The sequence below is a fragment of the Dendropsophus ebraccatus genome, chromosome 3, assembly GCF_027789765.1.
Source record: "Dendropsophus ebraccatus isolate aDenEbr1 chromosome 3, aDenEbr1.pat, whole genome shotgun sequence".
In the NCBI taxonomy this organism is placed as follows: domain Eukaryota; kingdom Metazoa; phylum Chordata; class Amphibia; order Anura; family Hylidae; genus Dendropsophus; species Dendropsophus ebraccatus.
The window spans coordinates 50,452,010-50,475,840 of record NC_091456.1 but is presented as its reverse complement, the minus strand read 5'-3'; the positions used below and the strand labels follow the sequence as shown (position 1 = coordinate 50,475,840).

Sequence of the window (23,831 nt, the reverse complement as noted above, 5' to 3'; positions counted from 1 at the left end):
GTGAGCTCCCTTTTCTTTGTTGTATTTCACCCTGTAGCAGAAGAGAGCACTATTTCAAACTTTAAAGAAAACTCTACTTCCTGCATGACACAGCACAGACCAGACCTTTACAGGTGGCAGATCCACCAGGCAGAAATAAATTACAACATGTACAGCAGGTGCATTTTGCTTTAGAAAAAAATCTGTAGCAAATAAAAAAAACCCTGCAGCTTGCTCATATTCCTGCAGGGAAAAAGTCCATTACATAGGGATTAGGTTTGCTGCCTTGAATATCCTTTATGATCCACAAAAAATAGAAACAACACATTTCCAAAATTATTTTCACTATGTCAGTTTCTTGAAGGCAGAAGAAGAGGTTCTACATTATCTCCATGATATTTTGGTATGGATACAAGACTTTTATAAAAGAGTTCAGATTTATCCACACAAGATTTTTTTTTTTTTTTTTTTAAATGAGGTTTATGGAAGCGTTAAAGGGAATCTTTTTGGCAATTCACATTCCAAATTGCTGACACTGCTAGGGCGGGTTTACATATATTCAGTGATCCTTTGGTGTTTCCCACCAGCACAGCAGCAAATCACCGGAGGGAAACAGATTTTCTAAATGATCCTAGTTTATTTAACCCCTTCAGGACCAGGCTAATTTTCGTTTTTGCATTTTCATTTTTTCCTCCTTGTGCTTAAAAGGCCATGGCACTTGCATTTTTACACCTACAGACCCGCATGAGCCCTTATTTTTTGCATCACTAATTGTACTTTGCAATGACAGGCTGAACTTTTGCATAAAATGGGGCGGTGTCATTTTCTGAGCCATGATGTGTTCTTTCTATCGGTACCTTGATTGCGCATATGCGACTTTTTGATCGCTTTTTATTACAATTTTTCTGGATTTGATGCGACCAAAAATGCGCAATTTTGCACTTTGGGATTTTTTTGCGCTTACGCCGTTTACCGTGTGAGATCAGGAATGTGATTAATTAATAGTTTGGGCGATTACGTACACGCCAATACCAAACATGTTTGTTTATTTATTTATTTATTTTTATTTATAACATGGGAAAAGGGGGGTGATTCAAACTTTTATTAGGGGAGGGGGCTTTTTATTAATAACATCACTTTTTTTTTAACTTTTCCACTTATACTAGAAGCCCCCCTGGGGGCCTTCTAGTATAAGTGCACTGATCACTCATTGATCCATGCTGTATATAGTTATACAGCATAGATCGATGAGATAGGCACTCGTTTGCTTTCGGCTGCTGCAGCCGAAAACAAACGAGTGCCGTGTCGGGGACGGCGCCATCTTGGAGTGGTCCCCGGCCGGCAGCAGTAACAGAGATCGCTCCTCCGGGACAACGTCCCGGAGGAGCGATCTCCGCCACTAGACACCAGGGAAGTGCTGCATCCGGTAATCGGATGCAGCTGTCAGCTTTGACAGCTGCATCTGATTACCTTATTAGTGGGTACAGCGATCGGACCGTGCCCACTAATAGCCCCGCTCTGAACGCCCGCACCCTCGCAAGGACGTACAGTTACGTCCTTGTGCGGGAAAGGGTTAAATGGGACCGTTCAAAGCATGCAGTACTTTATTTAAGACCCCGGATCGCTGGCCAGGCCAGCTTAATGGTTAGTGGGTTATAGGATGCCTGATGACTAGTGATGAGCAAGTACTAAAATGCTCTGGTGCTCGTTACTTGAGACGAATATCTCCCGATACTCGAGTGCTTGTTTCAAGTAACCAACCCTATTGAAGTCAATAGGAAACTTGAGCATTTTTTCAGGGGACCCAAGTTTGGTAGAGGGAAGGTCGTCTGAAAACCTGTCAACCTCAGAAAATGATGGAAACACAAGGGAAATGCACAGGAAACAGTAGGGGCAGCATGTATGTATGCCTTTGAGGCTGCCTAATCGCACCATTATGCCAAATTCTGGGCAACAGCCTGGTTAAAACAGAGGTAGGCATATGAACCAGCCAAAAACTCAGCCTGACACAGCATGGCAATGAGAACACAGGGAACCATTAAAACAGAGGTATCATATAATGAACCACGCAAAAACTTTGCCTGACACAGCATGGCGGTGAGGACACAGAGAACCATTAAAAACAGAGGTAGCATATGACCCCCCCCCCCCCCCAAATTTAGCCTGACACAGCATGGGGGTGAGGACAGAGTGACAAAGGTAGAAGCGGAAGCCAGTGAGCCTCCAAAAAAATTAGGCCAGACACAGCATGGCAGTGAGCACACAGAAAACCATTAAAAGTGAGTGAGAAAGCAAGTGAGCCTCCCAAAAAATTGAGGCCAGGGGCTGGGATTTATAGTGGACACGAACCTAGGTGCTGACAGCTAACTGGCTAGGCCAGCTGTCAGTCACCATCAAGGGTACACCTGATGCCGATCAACCGGGGGTGGTGAGGCCCTGGCTGCGGCTACACAAAAAAAAGATAACACAGCTGGCTGGTTGCTGGGGACGCGATTGGCGAGCCCCCAGCAACCAGCAGACGTAGTGATGTCAGAGCATGGCAGTCAGGACACAGAGAACCATCAAAAGTGAGTGAGGTAGCAAGTGAACCTCCCAAAAATTAGGTCAGACACAGCATGGCAGTGAGGACACAGAGAACTATTAAAAACAGAGGTAGCATATGAACCACCCCAAAATTTTGCCTGACACAGCATGGGTGTGAGGACACAGAGAACCATTAAAAACAGAGGTAGCATATGAACCACCCAAAAACTTAGCCTGACACCACAGACCCAGACCAAGATGGATAATACAATCATCCAATAAAAATAGCCGGATTATGGTTAGGTTTAGCCTCACCCCCTCATGCAGTTGTGCGTGAGAGGCATATTTTTGGAGGTAGGGATGAAGAATAACAATACAGTCTTCTTAGGAGGCCCTGGAATTTGATTTGATCAAATGAATACACTTTTAATCCTTTAAAGAGTCTCTAAGAGAGGGCAAGTGCGGTAGCCTGTCTATTAAAAAGACCTACTACAGGCTACTACAACATCCAAGGAAGGATAGAAGCTACTAGTAAAAGACCTGGTCAATCCTGCCTTCAAAACGGCTAATACAACATCCAAGGAAGGATAGAAGCTACTGGTGAAAGGTCAGGTTAATCCTGCCTTCAAAAAGGCTACTACAACATCCAAGGAAGGATAGAAGCTACTGGTGAAAGGCCTGGTCAATCCTGCCTTCAAAACAGCTAAAACATCCAAGGAAGGATAGAAGTGACTGGTGAAAGGCCTGATCAATCCTGCCTTCAAAAAGGCTACAACAACATCCAAGGAAGGATAGAAACTACTGGTGAAAGGCTTGGTCAATCCTGCCTTCAAAAAGGCTAATACAACATCAAAGGAAGGATAGAAGCTACTGGTGAAAGGCCTTGGCAATCCTGCCTTTAAAATGGCTAAAACATCCAATAAAGGTCGAAGGTGCTGTTCAGCAGTTTGAGCACTGCCTGTTGGTGCTTACCACTGGCACTGCTGCTGCGCCTGGAGGGAGGGAGGAGGAGGAGGACGAGGAGAAGGAGGAGAGGAGATACCAAGAATCTTCATGTTGAGCTGCTTCCCCCAGGTGGACAGTTGAATTTAGGTGAAATCCAGGCTTTGTTAATTTTTATAAACGTCAGCCTGTCAGCGCTGTCAGTTGACAGCTGGGTGCACTTATCAGTGATGATGGCATCAGCTGCACTGAAGACCCGCTCTGACAACACGCTAGCGGCAGGGCAGCCCAGCACCTCCAAGGCGTAAAGCGCTAGTTCGGGCCACGTATCCAGTTTTGCAACCCAGTAGTTGTATGTAGCAGAGTGATCGGGAAGGACATTGGTATGGTCAGCAAGGTGCTCCCTCACCAAGGCCTCCCCCTTACTCTAGACTGGGGACGGTTGACATAGTCTTGCTGGGGTGCCATGAAACTGTCAAATGCCTTGGAGAGTGTTCCTCTGCCCCTTGACAAGCTACCTGCTCCACCGCTCCTCTCCCCCGCTTTTTGGACCGCAGAACTACATCCTCTGGCGCTAGTGGTGTCAGATGGGAAGTACATTTTCAGCTTCTGCACCAGGGCCTGTTGATATTGATTCACTCTCATACTGCTTTCCTCGGCAGGAATAAGGGTGGCAAAGTTCTGTTTGTACCGAGGGTCCAGGAGGGTGAACACCCAGTAATCGGTTTTGTAAAAAAAAATAATTTTACCCGAGGGTCACGGGAAAGACAGCCTAACATAAAATCAGCCATGTGCGCCAGGGTACCAACACGCAAGAACTCCCACTCCTCAATAGGCTCAATTTCCTCTTCCTCCTCCACCAATTTCCCCTCTTCAGGCCATACACGCTCAACAACTAAGGATTGAGCATGGGTACCCTCTTCAGTCGTGGCAGCAGTCTACTCCTCTTCCTCCTCTTCTTCCTCCTCCTCATCCTCTACTCTGCGGGGAGAAACTGACGTCAGGGTGGTCTGGCAATCTAGTGGCGGATGTTCTTCACCCGTCTCCTGAGACAAAGGCAAAGTGACAGACTTCAGGATGAGCAGGGAGGTTTGAAGCAGACACAGCAGCGGGATGGTGAGGCTGATGATGGTGGCATCGCTGCTGACCATCTGTGTTGACTCCTTAAAGGGGCCCAGTACCTGACAGATAGCAGAAATCCACGTCCACTCCTCATTGTAGATTTGAGGTAGCTGACTGACCTGACTACTGCTTCTTACCAAGGTTGACATCTGGCATTCCACAATGGCTCTGCGTTGCTGGTAAACCCTGGCTACCATCTGGAAGGTGGAATTCCACCGTCGCACAGCAGTCTGTGAGCCGGCAGTTGCAAGCGCCTTTGCACTGCCCTAAGGGAGGCAGCATCCGTGGTTGACTTGTGGAAATGCGCACAGATGAGCCTCACCTTGGTGAGCAAGTCAGCCAAATTGGGGTAGGTCTTAATGAACCACTGCACCACTATGTTGAACATGTGGGCCAGGCATGGTACATGTGTGAGGTTGCCGAGTTGCAGAGCCGCCACCAGGTTCCGCCCGTTGTCACACACAACCATTCCTGTCTGCGCCGTGATGCCCTGAAACAGCTCCTGGCCCGCGTGCCTCTTGTCGCCTAAACTCAGCAGTTTCAACACCGCCTATTGGCGCTTACCCACCACACTACTGATACAGCTAGCGATACAAAATGGAGGCGACGTGCTCGTGGAGGGTAATAGAGAGGAGGAGGAAGAAGAAGAGGAGAAAGAGGTATACAAATCATGAGAGACCGCGACCGAAGTAGGCCCCGCAATCCCCCCGCAGCACATGAGCGGAACCAGGGTCAGACTTTGTCCCAGCCTCCACCAATTTGCTCCATTGTGCCTTCAGGGAAATATAGTGTCCCTTCCCGCCAGCACTTGTCCACGTGTCCGTGGTTAGGTGAACCTTGTCACTGATTGCGTTGGTCAGCGCACGGATCATGTTATCCGACACGTGCTGGTGTAGGGCTGGCACGGCACACTGTGGCGGCTGGGGACAGAGTAGCGAGGGACAGCCACCGCCATTAGGTTCCTAAAAGCCTCTGTCTCTACTAGCTGATAGGGCAGCATCTCCAAGCTCAGCAGTTTACCTATGTGCACATTTAGGGCTTGTGAATGCGGGTCAGTGGCAGTGTATTTGCGCTTCCGTTCAAAGGTCTGCTGCAGGGACAGTTGAATGCTGCGCTTGGACACCTTGCTGGATGGTGTGAAGCATAGTGGAGGTGAAGGGGTGCATGTAGGGCAGAAGGCACTTGTGCCTAGGGCCTGGGAAGGGGGACTGACAGAGCCAGCACGTGACACAGGGGAAGGAGCAGGGGTGAGACTTGCACTCACTGAACGGCCTTGGTTCCACTGAGTGGGGTGTTTATCACTCATATGCCTGTGCATGCTGGTAGTGGTTAGGCTGGCAGTGGTGGCTCCCCTGCTGATTTGGGATTTGATTTGAATTGGGAACATCTAGGCCTGGCCACGAGAGTTTGACTCCTAGAACAGTTGCTGATCTACTTGCTCTGCCCTTGCTTCTCCCTCTGCTCACCCCTCTTCCTCTTCCAACCGGTCCTGCGGGTGAACTTGCCTCTCCCTCAGAAGCACTGTCTTCACTAGGCTTATCCACCCAGCTCGGGTTAGTAACCTCGTGCACATCCACCAGCTCTTCCTCCAATTCCTCACTCTGCTCCCCACTTTGAGTTACATTCATGACAACAACCTCACTGTCTGACAACCGGGTCTCATCATCATCATCAGACATCTCTTCCAACCCCGCTTGCAAGTCCCTACTCTCATCACCCACTGACTGCGTGAGCTGTATAGTTTGGGCATCGGGACAGATAGACTGCTCCGTTTGCTCAGACTCAGAGAAGGGTCCAGAAAAGAGTTCATGGGAGCATGATGGTGGTGGTGGATCTGAATCCCTTCTTTCCCTAGAGGGGCCAGGCTGTGGGGAAGGAGGCTGAGCTGCTGGAGCAAGGGTTCCACTCCCTTGGGTAGCGTGGGTGGACTGCGTGAAAGACTGGGTGGTGGATAAGTTACTGGACACATTATCCGCTATCCACGTCATCACCTGTTCACACTGCAGCGGTTTCAATATCGGTCTACCACGAGACCCCGAAAGTTGCGCGAAGAAGCTAAGGAGTGAATGTCTTCCGTGTGCCACTGCTCCCTCCTCAATGGGTGCTGCTGTGTCACCGTGCCCTGAACCACGGCTTCTGCCAACTGCATCGCTTGGAACCCTACGTCCTCATCCTCGACCCTTACCCCTGGGGTTCACCATTTTATGGACCCTGCACAGTATGGAGCTTAGATATGCCTTGAGTCAGAAATACAGAAATAAATAAATATACTAGTGGTCCCACTAGTTTTTAGGGGGCTGTGGGATACAATCTGTTGGTGGCTGCACCTACAGTATACTCACTCTGTGACACTCTCTTTACACTCTGCAAGCAGTAGTGAACTTAAATATGGCTTGAGTAAGAAATACAGAAATCTGGAAATATACTAGTAGTCCCAATAGTTTTGGGGGGCCTGTGAGATACAGTTTAGTGGTGGCTGCACCAATACACTCTGTGACACCCCCTTTACATTCTGTAAGCAGTAGTAAACTTAAATATGGCTTGAGTAAGAAATACAGAAATCTGGAAATACACTAGTGGTCCCAATAGTTTTTGGGGGGCTGGGAGATACAATCTGTTGGTGGCTGCACCTATATACACTCTGTGACACCCCCTTTACACTCTGCGAGCAGTAGTGAACTTAGATATGCCTTGTGTAAGAAATACAGAAATCAGAAAATATAGTAGAGGGCCCAATAAAATAGTACTGAGCACTTCTTAGGGGTCTGTATGCAACACCTAATGTCCCCTTCCTGCCAGCAGCCGATCACCACAGTGTGCTGCTAAAATCGTAGTAGCTGCACTGCAAGTCCCAGCCAGCAGTCTGTAGTAATACAATTAAAAAACGATTTGAAGCCCTTACAAGGGCTGTTTGGTTGTTTCGCTAGTATTCCCTGCCTACTGGAACGCTAATTCCCTCCCTAAAGCTCTCCCTGAACAGCGGCAGCTCTGTCCCTAATCTCTTCCAGCATACGTCTGAAGCGAGCACTACCGGCCGAGATTTTTATATGACAGGGTCATCTGATCTGGCCAACCAATTGCTGCTATCGACATGTATGGGTCCTACGTGATCGCAGGATGTACCAAAGAGTCTCCTGCATGTTTATTGGCTGAGAAATAGCGCCCAAACTTACAAGAAACGGATGATGAGATTTTCTTGAGTATCGCGAGATGCTCGTCCGAGTAACGAGTACCATGGAGTACCATAATACTCGAACGAGTACCAAGCTCGGACGAGCATGTTCGCTTATCACTACTGATGGAATTTTGTCATCAGTTGTGGCCTCGGTTACCATCAAAAGTAGGATGCCAGACCTCCAAATATATGTAATGCCACCATTAAATAGCTGTTTGGGCCAGGAGACATATGGTATCTTTTATAGATCAGTCTGGGCTTCAAAGAGTCTGAAGGTCAAAGAGGCTTTCCCAAGCTCCTGAAGTGCTGCAAGCTGTAACACCTTCTTACTATCCCCTCCCATACCTGAAACTGCCTGGGACTCAGCTTCCAGATGTCAATCAAGCAGCGAAGGAGTAGAGAGGAGGTATTCAGGCTTGCAGCTATTCAGGGGCTTGGAAAAGCCTCTTTGACTCCTTGTACCAGAGAGTAATATAATTTTTCTACATCTGAAAGCACAGCTGGATATATGAAAGGTAACATGTGTCTTCTTGTCCTAACAGCTATCTATAGTGTCAGCAGCCTGGAATGTGAATTACAGCTGACAGGTTCCCTTTAAGATTTCCTACATAAATATTGATCATAACAACAACAGCGCTGGCAGCCAGGATCATAGGCACACGAGGGGTTAACACTCTCTGGCATCAGAAATTACAACTCCTAGGAGGCGTCCAACTTTTGTCTGTACACATTCTGCAAGCGCAGCACATCTCTGGCCTTGCAACAGACACGCTTTGTTTCTGTGCTGATGAAATCCATTTGAAGGGAGGCATACATAATAGGTATTTCATGTGTAAAATATGCACATACATATGCAGTTCCCAAATAAAACTACAGAAACAGGGACGAATGCCGACTTACTTGAAAGAGACAGTTTGAGAGAAAATAGCCCTGCTTAGCATTGTAGATTACTGAAACATTCATGAGCCGTCTATTTAGTCATTCTTCAAGAGTATTTCAAACATCTCTCCATTGCGCTCTGGTTTTATGTGGATTTGGTATTTTAATTCCCCAGCTTCCAGTGGCACATACTTCATAAATAGCATCCTGTTAGTATGACCATAGGGATCAAATTCTATCCAGGGACAGGATCATCAGAGTATCAGATAGCCGACTACTTCTAATCAGCTAGAGATTGCTGGGAAGAGATAAATGGAACAGTAGCATTACACAACCAATCTCTAGCTTGCCAACATTAGGCAAATGCTTCTATTAGCAAATATTAGAAAATGTTTTTACCATGGCAACAGCTTGATAACTTTCATCCCAGTTTGAAGATTTTGGTCTCTCCTTGCCTTATCCATTCCCAAAAAGATGCAACAGGAGTTAAAGGGGTAGTTATTAAACAATGTTTTTCTTTCAAATCACCCAGTCCCAGCAAGTGCCAGAGATTTGTAATTTACTTCTACTAAAAAATCTCAAGTCTTTCAGTACTTATCAGCTACTGTATATCCTGCAGGAAGTGGTGTATTCTTTCCAGTCTGACTCAGTGCTTGCTGCTGCCACCTCTGTCCATGTCAGGAACTGTCCAGAGCAGTAGGAAATCCCTATGGAAAACCTCTCTGCTCTACAGAGTGGAAGGAATTATTTGAGGCACAGAAGGGGGCTGTATAACTACTTGGGGCCACAAAAGTGGGCATTATACTAATTGGGGGATCAGAAGGGATCTTATTGAAGTATAGGCAAAGGCAAAAGGGGAGATATTTGCAACTTGGAGGCACATAAGGGGCCAATTACTGTGTTGGGCTTAAGGCCGTTGTTGCAGATTGCAAAAACGAAAGCTGTTTATTGACAGTGTGGAATCGCAATAGTGTGCTTGGAACAATGGCCGTAGTGTATACACTACGGCCAGTGTTCTCTGCAGCCGCACAAAATAATTGATGGGTCTATTTTGGGCAGCCGCTGTACAAAATATCCTGTGCTCACAGTGTAAAGTACGGCTCCCGGCCATACTTTACATTGTGGTCTATAGCTAATTGGAGTGCTGGCACACTCAAATGTGCATCCACATTCCAAGTGAACTAAAATGATGTTCATCTGGTCGATAATGCAGTATTGGTCGGGTGAACATGTGAGACAGCAATCGTTGTTTGACGTGTCACAAAACGGACGCTGTTCTTGCCATGTGTGAACATGACCCTAAACTATTTTTATTAAATAATTCTTTAGCAGTATCTTTACATGTAAAACAAATCACACTTGGTTAGATAAATAGATACCGGCACTGCTTTTATATGGCTTGCTCGTGTGGGTAACACTAATGAGTATAGACTAATAATTTTAAATAGATCACTGGTTTGTTTTCACTACGATTTAAGTGCTGTGCAGAATCCACCATGTAGAAAATAGATCAGGGCTAGTGATGAGCGAGCGTACTCGTCCGAGCTTGGTACTTGATCGAGTATTAGGGTACTCGATGGTACTCGTTACTCGGACGAGCATCTCGCGATACTAGAGAAAATCTCATCATCCATTTCCTGTAAGTTTGGGCGCTATTTCTCAGCCAATAAACATGCAGGAGACTCTTTGGTACATCCTGCAATCACATGGGACCCATACATGTCGATAGCAGCGATTGGTTGGCCAGATCAGATGACCCTGCCATATAAAAATCGCAGCCGGCAGTGCTTGCTTCAGACGTATACTGGAAGAGATTAGGGACAGAGCTGCTGATCAGGGAGAGCGTTAGGGAGGGAAATAGCGTTCCTGTAGGCAGGGATACTAGCAAAACAACCAAACAGCCATTGTAAGGGCTTCAAATCGTTTTTAGGCTATGTTCACACTACGTATATGTCCGTGAAAAAAGAACAAGACCATTGTTTGAGGACGGAAATGTTCCAACTCACGGCTGTGGATTTCCATGCGGTCCTGTACAAAGTACTTTTTTCAGCCAAATTGAACTTGATTTTGGCTCACACGGCCGTAGTTTCAGCCGCACATGTCTGGCCACATACGAACTACGGCCGGACATATACGTAGTGTGAACATAGCCTCAAATTGTATTACTACAGACTGCTGGCTGGGACTTGCAGTGCAGCTACTACGATTTTAGCAGCACACTGTGGTGACCAGCTGCTGGCAGAAAGGGGACATTAGTTGTTGCATACAGACCCTAAGAAGTGCTCAGTGTACTGCTTTTTTATTTTGGGGCTGGTGGTCCAGCTCAGCCTCCTTCCCCACAGCCTGGCCCCTCCAGGGAAAGAAGGGATTCAGATCCACCACCATGCTCCCAGGAACTCTTTTCTGGACCCTTCCCTAAGTCACAGCAACCGGAGCAGTCGATCTGTCCTGATGTCCAAACTATGCAGCTCACGCAGTCAGTGGGTGATGAGAGTGGGGACTTGCAAGCGGGGTTGGAAGAGGTGTCTGATGATGATGATGAGACCCGGTTGTCAGACAGTGAGGTTGTTGTCATGGATGTAACTCAAAGTGAGGAGAGTGAGGAAATGCAGTTGACAAAAATGACGTTTAGGATACACACCACCACAGTTAATAGTTTGTTAACGCTGTTTGTTCCTTAAAGGGAAGGGTAACTATCACTTCATAGAACGATTGACGTGACTATAACTTTCATATTGACATGTCAGCTTCCTTACCCCCAACAGTTGCCAAAATAGGGCAGAGGTGGTCAGGTCGTCACCTTTTTGTTTCTGTTTGTCTATCTGGGAAGTGATGATCAGGAAGGAACAGATGTCACACTCTGCTGAGGGCCCTCTGCCCCTTCCTTTAAGCAAGTAGGGTTAGGGTCAGCACTTGGACCCTAACAAGTTTGGTGACATGTCAGAAATTTGGAAATGATGGTTACCCTTCAGTTTAAATTGTTGGGATATATACATATTGTAAGTTTGCACAGTATGAGAGAGAAATCTATCTAGCTGTGCTCATGCTGTTGTTAGCACTTAAACCAGTTTGCACTTAGAATTGTCACATTAGTCAACTAGGGAATGGGATGTCACTATTGTTGGGTGACTGTTTTCAGTTCATAGTTCACATTGTAAAAGTTTAAAGTTCTGCACTTATCTCACTTTTCATTGGTTGTTGTTGTTTGATTGCACAGTTTGAGTTCACTTTTACCACTTTGATAGTTTAGAAGGATGTGTGCTTTCCCCCCCAAACATTTGCACTATGATGTACCACACCACTCCTTACTAAGACACCATGTATAGATATATTGTACTTTTTTCTTAACTTAATATTTTCTTTTTTTTTTCTTAAAGGGGAACTCCGAATTGGGGCAAGAAAAAATAAAACTTCTGCAGAAGCATATAGCATTATTTATTACCAATCTATCCTAGTTTTGAAACTACCAAAAATCCATTTGTTTTGTGGTTTTTTGTTCTGTTTCTGTATTTCCTGGTTGAGCAGATATACTCAGTACTACAGGTTCCAGAATGCATTGCTGTCCCTCTGTTTTAACCAGGCTGTTGCACAGAATTAGGCATAATGTTGCCATTAGGCAGCCTCAGAGGCATGCATACATGCTGCCCCTGCTGTTTCCTGTGCATTTCCGTTGTGTTTCCATCAATTTCTTAGGTTGACAGGTTTTCACATGACCTTCCCTCTACCGAACTTGAGTCTCCTGCAAAAATACTCGAGTCTACCATTGACTTCAATGGGGTTTGTTACTCAAAACGAGCACTCGAGTATCGGGAAATACTCGTCTCTAATAACAAGCACCCAAGCATTTTAGTACTCGCTCATCACTAATCAGGGCACTCACCATTCAACGTGATCTTCTTTATTTCTTTATGTGCAGGCGTCCTCAAGTGCTTGGCATCTATATTGTTGCCCAGTGTGTCCGAAAGTTTTGAATATGCATGTCAGTAACTTACCTGACCGCACTCCAGCGTCGTCTGGCCCGGCTGGAGCGCAGCGCCGTCCTCCTCGGCAGGGCCGGGTGACGTCATGGAGACCAAACGGCGTCCCTAGTAACCAGGGGAGCCGCGGGTCTCGCGTCAGTGAGCGTCGCCCGGCCGAGCAGCTGAGTGCTGTTGTACTCAGGCTGAGTGACGGATCTCTCTGCCACTCAGCCTGCAGTGCACCAGCTGCTGTGTGTCTGGATTCAGGAGGCCGGACCAATCAGCCTTTGGTCCGGGCTCCTGATCCAGTATAAAGTGTTGTCAGTGCCAGCTTCAAGTCGCTGGCTATTAGTTTATCTGATCCCAGCTCCCCCTTGTCCTTTTCCTGCATTTCCCGTCCTAACTCCTTCCACCTGACTTATCGTGTTCTGACCTTCGCCTGACCTCCGACTTTCCCTTGTGTTGCCCGACTTTGTACTGCGTTGCCTGTTTGGTTTGACCCGGCTTGTTTCGCTATTCTTTATTGTGTTTTGTATGTCCGTACTGTTCTGTGTCCCACTTACGTAGCGTAGGGAACGCCTTCGTGGTTGTCCGCGACCGTTTAGGGTCGACCGAGGCAATTAGGCAGGGTCAGTGGGGGGTTCAGATTCAGGGCCCACTGTCTCTGTCCTGTCTGTTCTTGCCGCTCCCTAACAATGCACATAAAGAAATAAAGAAGATAACGTTGAATGGTGAGTGCCCTCATCTATTTTCTACATGTTGGATTTTCCATGTAAAACAAGTTTTAGAAATCCCTGATATTGAAAAAGTGAAAACATAAAGACTTAAGTAAATCTTTAAAAGAGAAGTCCAGTGAAAATTTTTATTAAAGTATTGTATTGCCCCCTTAAAGTTATACAGATCACCAATATACACTTATTACAGAAAATGCTTATACAGTGCTTTTTCCCTGCAATTACTACTGGATCAAGGCTTCACTTCCTGGATAAAATGGTGATGTCACCTCCTGGATAAAATGGTGATGTCACGACCCGACTCCCAGAGCTGTGCGGGCTGTGGCTGCTGGAGAGGATAATGGCAGGGGGACACTGAGGGACACAGGGCACTGGAGGGACACTGAGCATCCCCGTACCATCATCCTCTCCAGCAGCCACAGCCCGCACAACTCTGGGAGTCGGGTTGTGACATCACCATTTTATCCAGGAAGTGAAGCCTTGATGCAGTAGTAAGTCCAGGGAAAAAAGCACTTTATAAGCATTTCCCATAATAAGTGTATATTGGTGATTTGTATAACTTTTGGGGGGCAGTACAATACTTTAATAAAAATTTTTGCCAGACTTCTCCTTTAAGAAACAATTTTAACTATCAGTTTTAAACAGTTAATAAGTTAACAGATACTGATCAACAGAAACCTGTCTGAGTGCCATGATACAGACGTTTATCCTTCCTGTGTTTTAATGTGGAGTCAGTTGCAGGGCAGCCGTCTCTGTTGATGCCAGAGTGGTGGATCTATGCCTTGTATTCTTTGATTTTGGGTGGAGTTTCCTTTTTCTTCTGTCTATTTATCTTCCTTTCTGATTGACATTCAGTGTGGATTACTGTATAATGCTTTCTAGTCATGCTCTTTCTAATGGTTTTGATTGTCTGTCTGTTTCATGTTCCATGTGTATGTAATCTTGACTTGGTATTCGGGAATGATTTGCCTTTGCTTGGTGAATTTCAGAATTTTTGTTGTGGTTGAATTTCTCTGGGTCTTAGTGCCCTATTTTCCCCCTTGACATAGTTTGGGTTTCCTTTTATTGTCTTACTGCTCTCTTATGTTACATCCCTGTATGTTGTTGTTTAAAGGGGTTGGCCACTTTATAGTAAAATAGGTCAGTGTACAGTATTGGTAACTGTACTCACTGTATGTACTAACAGCAGCTCCCTGTGTACCCCATAGAGCTAATATCAGACTCCCCTCCTCTAGGCTGTGCTGCCCTGCTCTGTGGTGTTTTGATCCATAAGATGGCTGACATTAGAAGCATGTGACCATGCCCCGTCCCCCAGTGTCCACCACTGAGCCTGTATATGTCTATGGAGGACACTTGGGGGGGGGGGCATGGTCACATGCTCCTCCATTTCAGCCATTTTATGGACAAAAACAAAACAGAGCAGGGCAGCCCAGCCTGGTGAAGGGGAGTCTGATTTTAGCTCTATGAGGTACACAGGGAGCTGCTGTCAGCATATACATTGAGCACACTTACTAATATTTTGTACTGACCTATTTTAGTATAAAGTGACCAACCCCTTTAATTTCTATTTGAACTATCCTGCAAACACAACCATTGGTTCCTGTCATCTGATGGTGGAAGAAGTACTATCTTTTATTGAAAAGACTGTAAGGAATGCTTGAATCAATACTTTTCTCAGTTACTGTGCATTTGCATACATTCTAGTTTTAAAACAAATAAATAATTATATATATATATATATATATATATATATATATATGATTTTTTTTTTTATAAAGGTATTAAACTAATTAGTCTGAATAATAAATTATGTATACATACTGCATTGTCCATATGTAAGGCACATGATAACATTTATGATGCAAGTTGAGCAGTCAATTTCTTTTGAGGCTGTCAGCTGTCTTTATTGTTTTATTCACTGGTTGTATAATTTTTCCTATCTTGGTAATGCAGACGTGGTCATGTTTTAGGCTTATACTAGAGAGAACAATTTAAATGTTTGGCTTATGATATTTCAAATGAATCTGCTATAGCGGAATGCACTAAGTGAATGGCATTGGATGTCAGGTGTATAGAGAGCTAAGTACCATGTCTGCATTCTTAGGATTCTATATTTGCATATCATTCTTGACATATATGGCCTCCGCTCCGCAATTTATGAAAAGCTTATTATATTTTCTTACGTGTAGCGGGTTTCTTGCCCTAAATTATAACCCTGTGTTAAAGAAACATTGCATTATTTCCACTTTAATCCATTTTGACGACTAACCTTTTATTCAATTAGTGTTCTGCTTCATTGGCTTACGTTGAAAAAGATTTTGCTGAATGCCGAGGATCTATTCTGTTTCATGTCTCACTTTGTCTCCCATTCTCATCAATTATTAATCTCATACAACCCAAAAGGCCGAATTCGGAAACCTTGTGCCGTTTCGTCTCCTATTGAAATGTTTACATTTGTCTTATCGATACAAAACGTTAAAAATCCCCCCCCCCTTCTAATTTGTTTCATGAAATAGAACAGCATCCCTAGTAAAGCAAAGTTAATGGATGTGATCCCTGTTAGAAAATCAATGCGTCTTTTTTTTGGAATTGCTTCTAAATTGTATTTTGGAGATCAGCTGTAGAGATTACTGCGTGCAGCAGTGTAAGAGAACATTTGATGGCTAAATGTTGCTGGCTGAAGGTATTAATACAAGTTGCCAAGGGGCATGCAGGATGATATTTCTAACCTCATGTTCCACATTAAGCTTAATGGCATAGTACAGAAAATGAAATGGAGTTTAAATGGAGCAAGAAAAAAAGGGTTTAGTTGTACACATGGTCGTGTATTTGAATTAAAGTTCAGTAGTAATAACAGATGTAACAGGACAAACATATGGCCTGACAATTAACTAGATGGTGACTTGAAATTTAGTTGTTACATAGGAGCTTGTGGCTATTCATCGGTGCATGAAAAGTGCTGTAGCTTTCCATTCACAGGTCTTTAACAACTCCAAAGGTTAATTTTTAGATTTAACCCTGATGGGAAATACAATTCAGCATTCTACTAAAATAATCACAGTTCTACAGAATGAATACACATAACAGAGTAGTACCAAGAAACATAAAATACTCTATGACTACGTGAGTAAATTGCTTAAAAAAACCAATAAGAGGGCCCATCTGTAGATAGTTGTTTTAGAATTGTCCCTTTTTAGTACAAAGCGGGGCAAGTTTGGCTTGTTGAGTTATCCTACCATTTGTCAGAGATTAGAGATGAGCGAGCTCCAAATTACTTAAGTGCTCATCACGCGAGTTGAGTATATTTTAATGATGAGCCACATTGAAAAAAATTAGAGACTTGAGTATTTAACCAGGTGACCCTCACTCAGCTGAAAGTGGCAGTCTGATATACCTGGTGTACACAGGTAGTGCTGTATTCTTGTGTCACTAACAATCTCCATGTAGACCAGGCCTCCTGTCTTACATTACCTGGAGGAATAACAGAGCACAACACAAAGTTCCAACTAAAGATGTTTCAGAACTGTTCTGTCATGGACAACACAGATATTTACCATAATAGACATAGCAAAAGAGCGGACAGTGTCTCCATTATCTCAGTAAAATTCATATCCTAGACCCCAGAATAAATACAGACCCCAGACCCCTGAATAAATTCACACTGCAGATCCCTAAATAAATTCATATCCCTGATCCCTTATTTAATCTGCAGACCCCAAATAAATTTATTCCAAAGACCCCTGAATACATTCATTTCACAGACCCCTGATTAAATTAATCTGCAGAGCCCTAAATAAATTCATATTCCAGACCCCCTAATAAATTCATACCGCAGACCCCAAAATTTTTATATTAGACCCCAGACAACTAGGTTAACCCTTAGAGGACCCGGCCAATTTAAATTTTTGCATTTTTGTTTTTTCCTCCTTGTGTTTAAAAGGCCATAGCACTTGCATTTTTTCACCTAGAAACCCACATGAACCCTTATTTTTTGCGCCACTAATTGTTCTTTGCAATGACATGCAGAATTTTTGCATAAAGAACACTGTGAAACCAGAAAAAAATTCAAAGTGTGGTGAAATTGAAAAAAACAAAACGCATTTCTTTTATTTGGGGGGTTTGTGTTTTTACGCCATTCGCCCTGGGGTAAAACTGACTTGTTATTCATATTCCTCAAGTCGTTACAATTAAAATGATATATAACATGTATAACTTTTATTGTATCTGATGGCCTGTAAAAAATTCAAACCATTGTTAACAAATATATGTCACATAAAATCGCTCTATTCCCAGGCTTATAGCGCTTTTATCCTTTGGTCTATGGGGCTGTGTGAGGTGTCATTTTTTGCGCCATGATTTGTTCTTTCTATCAGTACCTTGATTGCGCATATAAGACTTTTTGATCGCTTTTTATTACAATTTTTCTGGATTTGATGCGACCACAAATGCGCAATTTTGCACTTTGGGATTTTTTTGTGCTTACGCCATTTACTGTGCGAGATCAGGAATGTGATTAATTAATAGTTCGGGCGATTACGGACGCAGCGATAGCAAACATGTTTATTTATTTATTTGTTTATTTTCATTTATAACATGGGAAAAGGGGGGTGATTATGACTTTTATTAGGGGAGGGGGCTTTTTACTTATAACATCACTTTTATTTTTACTTTTACACATATACTAGAAGCCCCCCTGGGGGACTTCTAGTATATGCACTCAGATCTCTCATTGAGATCTTTGCTGTATAGATATACAGCAAAGATCAATGAGATCGGCACTCGTTTGCTTTCGGCTGCTGCAGCCGAACAACAAACGAGTGCCGAGCCAGGGACGGCGCCATCTTGCAGCAGGTACAGAGATTGCTCCTCCGGGACAACGTCCCGGAGGAGCGATCTCCCCACTATACCACCACCGATCATCTGCAGCCGGTAATCGTCTGCAGCCAATCATCTTTGACAGCTGCCTCCGATTACTTGATCAGCGGGCACAGCGATCACACCGTGCCCGCTAATAGCCGCGATCCCGGGCTACATGCGCTCTGAACGTGGGGAGGCGGCCCTGGACGTACGGGTACGTCCAGGGTCGCCTAAGGGTTAAAGTGCAACTTCAGCAGAAAAAAAAAATCTTTTAAATCAACTGGTGCCAAAAAGTGCCAGAGATTTATTATTTACTTCTATTAAAAATCTCAAGTCTTCCAGTACTTATCAGCTGCTGCATGTCATAGACATAGATATGCAGGACACACACAGCAGCTAAAAATACAGAAAGACTTAAAATTCTTTCATAGAACTAAATTACAAATGTCTGGAGTTGGCCTTTAACTCATACCCCAAACTTTGAAAGTAATCCCTGACTGCCACTCCCCACACAATAACCACAAAACCTTCAACCCCATTGTTTATAGTACAAAAACTTCCTACTCCCTCATCCTTTATAGTCTACACCTCCTCACCATCCTTTATAGTGTACCATAGGGTGTGGTGAAGGTGCGAGTCAGTACCACACAGACAGAGGTCAGAGAGAGTACTGCAGTCAGACAAGTGGCACCTTGTGTAAAGAATGTGCCTGGTGCCTCATAACATAAAGGCCCTATTTCACTGAACCATTATCGGCCATATTCGGCCGTTATGGACGATAATCGTCCCGTGGAGTAGAAGGTAACGATCAGCCGACATTGTTCATGTTGGCTGATCGTTGCAGTCATTTGTCTTTCAACCATGTTGAAAAAAAAATGACTGTGATAGCAGCGATCTGCTGCCGTCGCTCTGTCGAATAGGAATGGCGGCAGCAGACTGCCACTATGGTCTATGGGCTGCCCGGAGGACCAGGCGGCCCCCCCCTTGCAGCTCCCTGCGGCCCCTCCCGCACTCATCCGCTTTCTGCCGCCACGTGTAATAGCGGTGGCAGCAAGCAGCGAAGGAGTCACAGTCGGCCCGTGGAATAGGGCCTTAACTATACCCCAGTCTCCTCCTCTACATAACTGATTACACTGCAGTTACATTCAGAGGGGTCTCTGAGTCTGTCCCAGGTGACGATGGAGTTGTTCACTTTCCTTTTTCTTCTTCATCTGACCAAGGCCATCATGAAGACTTCTTCCAGCCTTAACTTGGCAGAAAATAAAAAAAATATATAATTTGGCTATATGTTCTACGTTCTGGAAGCACAGATGGTTATGTCAACGGTATTATGTGTCTCCTTGATCTAACATCGATGTCACAGTGTCAAAAGTTTGGAACCTGAATTGCAGCTGGCAGATTTACTTTAACCTCTTAAGGACCCATGACGTACCGGCACGTCATGGATCACTGTCACTTAAGGACCCATGACGTACCGGTACGCCGGCCCTTTAAACGGGCGCCGCGCGAAATCGCGCGGCGCTCCGGTAAAGATGGCTGCTGATTCTATCAGCAGCCATCTTCATGTGTCACGTAGGGGTCAGTTTCCCTGCCCCCCGTGACGAAGATTGCTGTGATTGGCAGATGACTTGTCATCTGCCAATCACAGCGATTTGCTGCATTTCCGGGACCGGACCCCGGCACAGAGCTGTGATTGGTGCTGTACGAGACAGCACCAATCACAGCTGTCCCTGGGCATCATCTGCCCGTGGGTGCCGGCCCCCGATCGCCCGTGATTGGCCGGCTGCCGCCAGCCGGCCAATCACGTGCGATCCACGCTACTACCCCCATCATCACCTTCTCTGCTTGCCGAGAATCTGCAGCAGAGAAGGTGATGATGGGGGTGCTGAGTCCCGGCGCTCGGTGCGGTCCTGCAGTGTGCCGGGCGCCGGGTGCCTCCTCCCTCCGTGCTGCCTCCTCCTCCGGTAACAGGGAGATAGATGATCATCTCCCTGTTACCGGAGGAGGAGGCAGCACGGGGGGAGGAGGCACCCGACACACTGCAGGACCGCACCTTCCTCCTCCTTCCCCCGTCCTTCCTGCTCCCTCCTCCGGTGGCGATCTCCGGCATCCTCCTCCTGCCAGCCCCCTCCGCCCCCTCCGTCCCGGCAGCCCCCCTCCCCTCTGTCCTGGCTGCCCTAACCCTAACACCCCCCCCCCCGTCCTGGCAGCAACCCCCTGTCCTGGCAGCACCCCCCCCCTGTCCTGGCAGCACCCCCCCCTGTCCTGGCAGCACCCCCCCCCCTGTCCTGGCACCCCCCCTGTCCTGGCAGCACCCCCCCCCTGTCCTGGCAGCACCCCTCCTGTCCTGGCACCCCCCTGTCCTGGCAGCACCCCCCCCTGTCCTGGCAGCACCCCCCCTGTCCTGGAAGCACCCCCCCTGTCCTGGCAGCAACCCCCCTCTGTCCTGGCAGCACCCCCCCTGTCCTGGCAGCAACCCCCCTCTGTCCTGGCAGCCCCCCCCCCTCTGTCCTGGCAGCCCCCCCCCCTTCTGTCCTGGCAGCACCCCCCCCCCCCGTCCTGGCAGAAACCCCCCCTGTCCTGGCAGCAACCCCCCCCCCCCTGTCCTGGCAGCACCCCCCCCCTGTCCTGGCAGCAACCCCCTGTCCTGGCAGCAACCCCCCTGTCTTGGCAGGCCCCCCCCTGTCCTGCCAGTGCCCCCCCTCCGTCCTGCCACCCGCTCTCTCCTCCCACCCTCTCCCCTCCGACCTGCCACCCTCCCCTCTTGCCCTCTCTCCCCTGCCACGCTCTCTCCTCTCCCCTCCATCCTGCCGCCCCTCTCCCCTCCCCTGCCACCCTCTCCGCTGCCACCCTCCCCTCTTACCCTCTCCTCTTACCCTCTCTCCTCTCCGTCCTGCCTCTCCGCTGCCACCCTTCCCTCTTACCCTCTCTCCCCTGCTACCCTCTCCTCTTACCCTCTCTCCTCTTCGACCTGCCGCCCCTCCCCTCTTACCCTCTCCGCTGCCTCCCTCCCCTCTTACCCTCTCTTCTCTGCCACCCTCTCCTCTTACCCTCTCTCCTCTGTCCTGCCGCCCCTCTCCCCTCCCCTGCCACCCTCTCCGCTGCCACCCCCCCTCTTACCCTCTCCTCTTACCCTCTCTCCTCTCCGCTGCCACCCTCCCCTCTTACCCTCTCCTCTTACCCTCTCTCCTCTCCTCTCCGCTGCCACCCTCTCCTTCTAAAATACACACACGAATAAAATGTAAAAACAGTACATAAAACACTAACACTTACACGTGTAAAAGCATAACACTTACACACCCCTCTAAGGTTGCCTTCCCACACACAGGATCCGCAGGGGATTTCACGCTGCAGATTTGCAGCGAAATCCGCTGCGGATCCAGCGTCAGTGCATCCCTATGAGAATACATACACGCAGCAGGAATGACATCCCGCTGCGTGTATGTAAGTTAACCCCCTGCCGGCTGGAGCATACATCACCTCCTCCCCGCTCTCGTTTGCTTCGGGGGTTCTCAGCTGGACATCGCACTCAGCCAATCAGTAGCTGGGGCGGGGCAGCTCACTGGCTGCATGGGATGCGCCGGGAGCTCCAAAGCAAGCCGGAGCAGGGAGGAGGTAGTATGCTCCGGCTAGCGGGCTTTAACTTACATATATGCAGCGGGATGTCAATCATGGGGATGCACTGACGCTGAATCCACAGTGTGCCAGCTTTGCACTCTGTGTCCACATGTGGGGTACTCCTGTAATCGGGGGAAATTGCGCTACTTGATTAGGGGTTCATTTTTTCTTTTAACCCCTTGTGAATATGAAAAACTCAAAGTTACACCAACATTTTAGTGTAAAAAAAATTAAATTTTTCATTTTCACAGCACATTGTTCACATTTGTGCCTGTTACCACTGGGGTCCATATGCTCACTGCACCCCTTGTTAGATTCTGTGAGGGGTGTAGTTTCCATAATGGGGTCACTTGTGGGGGGTTTCCAATGTTTTGGCAGCACGGGCACTCTGCGAACCCGACATGGCCTTCGTCCTCCATTACAGCCTCTAAATGGCGCTCTGTCCCTTTGGTGGCTTGCCCTGTGCCCATGTGGCACATAATGCCCACATGTGGGGTATTTTCATACTCAGGGGAAACTACCCTACACGTTTTGTGTTTATTTTCTCTTTTAACCCCTTGTGGAAATGAAAAAATCAACATTTAGTGTAAAAAAAAATTAAATTTTTACACTAAATCATTGATCTAGTCTTTATTTTTTCATTTTCACAAGGGGTTAAAAGATTAAAAAAAAACACAAAATGTCTAGAACAATTTCCCCTGAGTCCGTAAATACCCCACATGTGGACATAAAGCGTCATGTGGGTGCAGGGTAAGCCTCAGAAGGGAAGGAGCCATTTGGCTCGAATGGATGGTGAATGCCATGTCACATTTACAAAGGCCCTGTGTTGCCAAGACATTGAAAACCCCCCAGAAGTGACCCCATTCTGGAAACTACACCCCTCAAGGGATCTAACAAGGGGTGCAGTGAGGATATGGACCCCTCAATGACGGGCACATTTGTGCTGTGAAAATGAAAAAATGAAATTTTTCACTTTCACGTCACATTGTTCCACATTTGTGCCCGTCACCAGTGGGGTCCATATGCTCACTGCCCCCCTTGTTAGATTCCTTGAGGGGTGTAGTTTCCAGAATGGGGTCACTTGTGGGGGGTTTCCAGTGTTTTGGCAGCACGAGGGCTCTGTAAATGCGACGTTGCCCTTGAAATCTATTCCAGCCAAATCCAGCCTCCAAAAGCCAAATGGCGCTCCTTCCCTTCGGAGGCCGTTTTGCGGCCGCATGGCGCCTTATGTGCACAGGTGGGGTGTTTCCGTACTCGGAACAAACTGCTCTACACGTTTTGTGTTTTTTTCTCTCTTTTAAACCCTTGTGAAAATGAAAAATTCACGGCTAGGCCAATGATTAAGTGTAAAAATTTTAATTTTTACACAACATCATTGATCTAGTTTTGATATTTCTCATTTGCACAAGGGGTTAAAAGAGAAGAAACAAAACAAAACATGTAGAGCAATTTCCCCCGAATACGGAAATACCCCACATGTGGACTTAAGGCGCTAAGCAGCCGCAAGACAAGCCTCCAATGGGAAGGAGCGCCATTTAGCTTTTTGGGGCTGTATTTGGATGGAATGGATTTCGAGGGGCCATGTTGCATTTAAAAACTCCCTGTGCTACCAAGGCAGTAAAACCCCCCACAAGTGGCCCCATTATGCAAACTACACCCCTCAGGGAATGTAACAAGGGGTGTAGTGAGCATATGGACCCCACTGGTGACGGGCACAAATGTGGAACAATGTGGTGTGAAAATGAAATTTGGCTGGATTTGGCCAGAATGGATGATGAACGCCATGTTGCATTTACAGAGCCCTCGTGCTGCCAAAACACTAGAAACCCCCCACAAGTGACCCCATTCTGGAAACTACACCCCTCAAGGAATCTAACAAGGGGTGCAGTGAGGATATGGACCCCTTAATGATGGGCACATTTGTGCCGAGAAAGTGAAAAAATGAAATTTTTCACTTTCACGTCACATTGTTCCACATTTGTGCCCGTCACCAGTGGGGTCCATATGCTCGCTGCACCCCTTGTTAGATTCCTTGAGGGGTGT

At 46.6% G+C, this 23,831-nt stretch overlaps 1 protein-coding gene across 2 annotated transcripts in view; it reads right to left on the bottom strand.

The window, feature by feature from the left end:
• LOC138787096 (cryptic protein-like) overlaps positions 1-15,613 on the bottom strand; it is a 46,318-nt gene extending 30,705 nt beyond the window's left edge. Inside the window, exon 1 of one of the 2 annotated variants that reach the window (XM_069964235.1) lies at positions 15,583-15,613. Coding sequence is in view for 1 of the 2 variants with exons in the window: in XM_069964234.1 (XP_069820335.1) it covers positions 8,642-8,682 (41 nt within the window). In the remaining variant the exon portion in view is untranslated. Of the gene's footprint in view, positions 1-8,641; positions 8,886-15,582 lie in introns of those variants that run through there. The other variant, XM_069964234.1, reaches the window with a different exon arrangement.
• Positions 15,614-23,831: the final 8,218 nt, after the last annotated feature.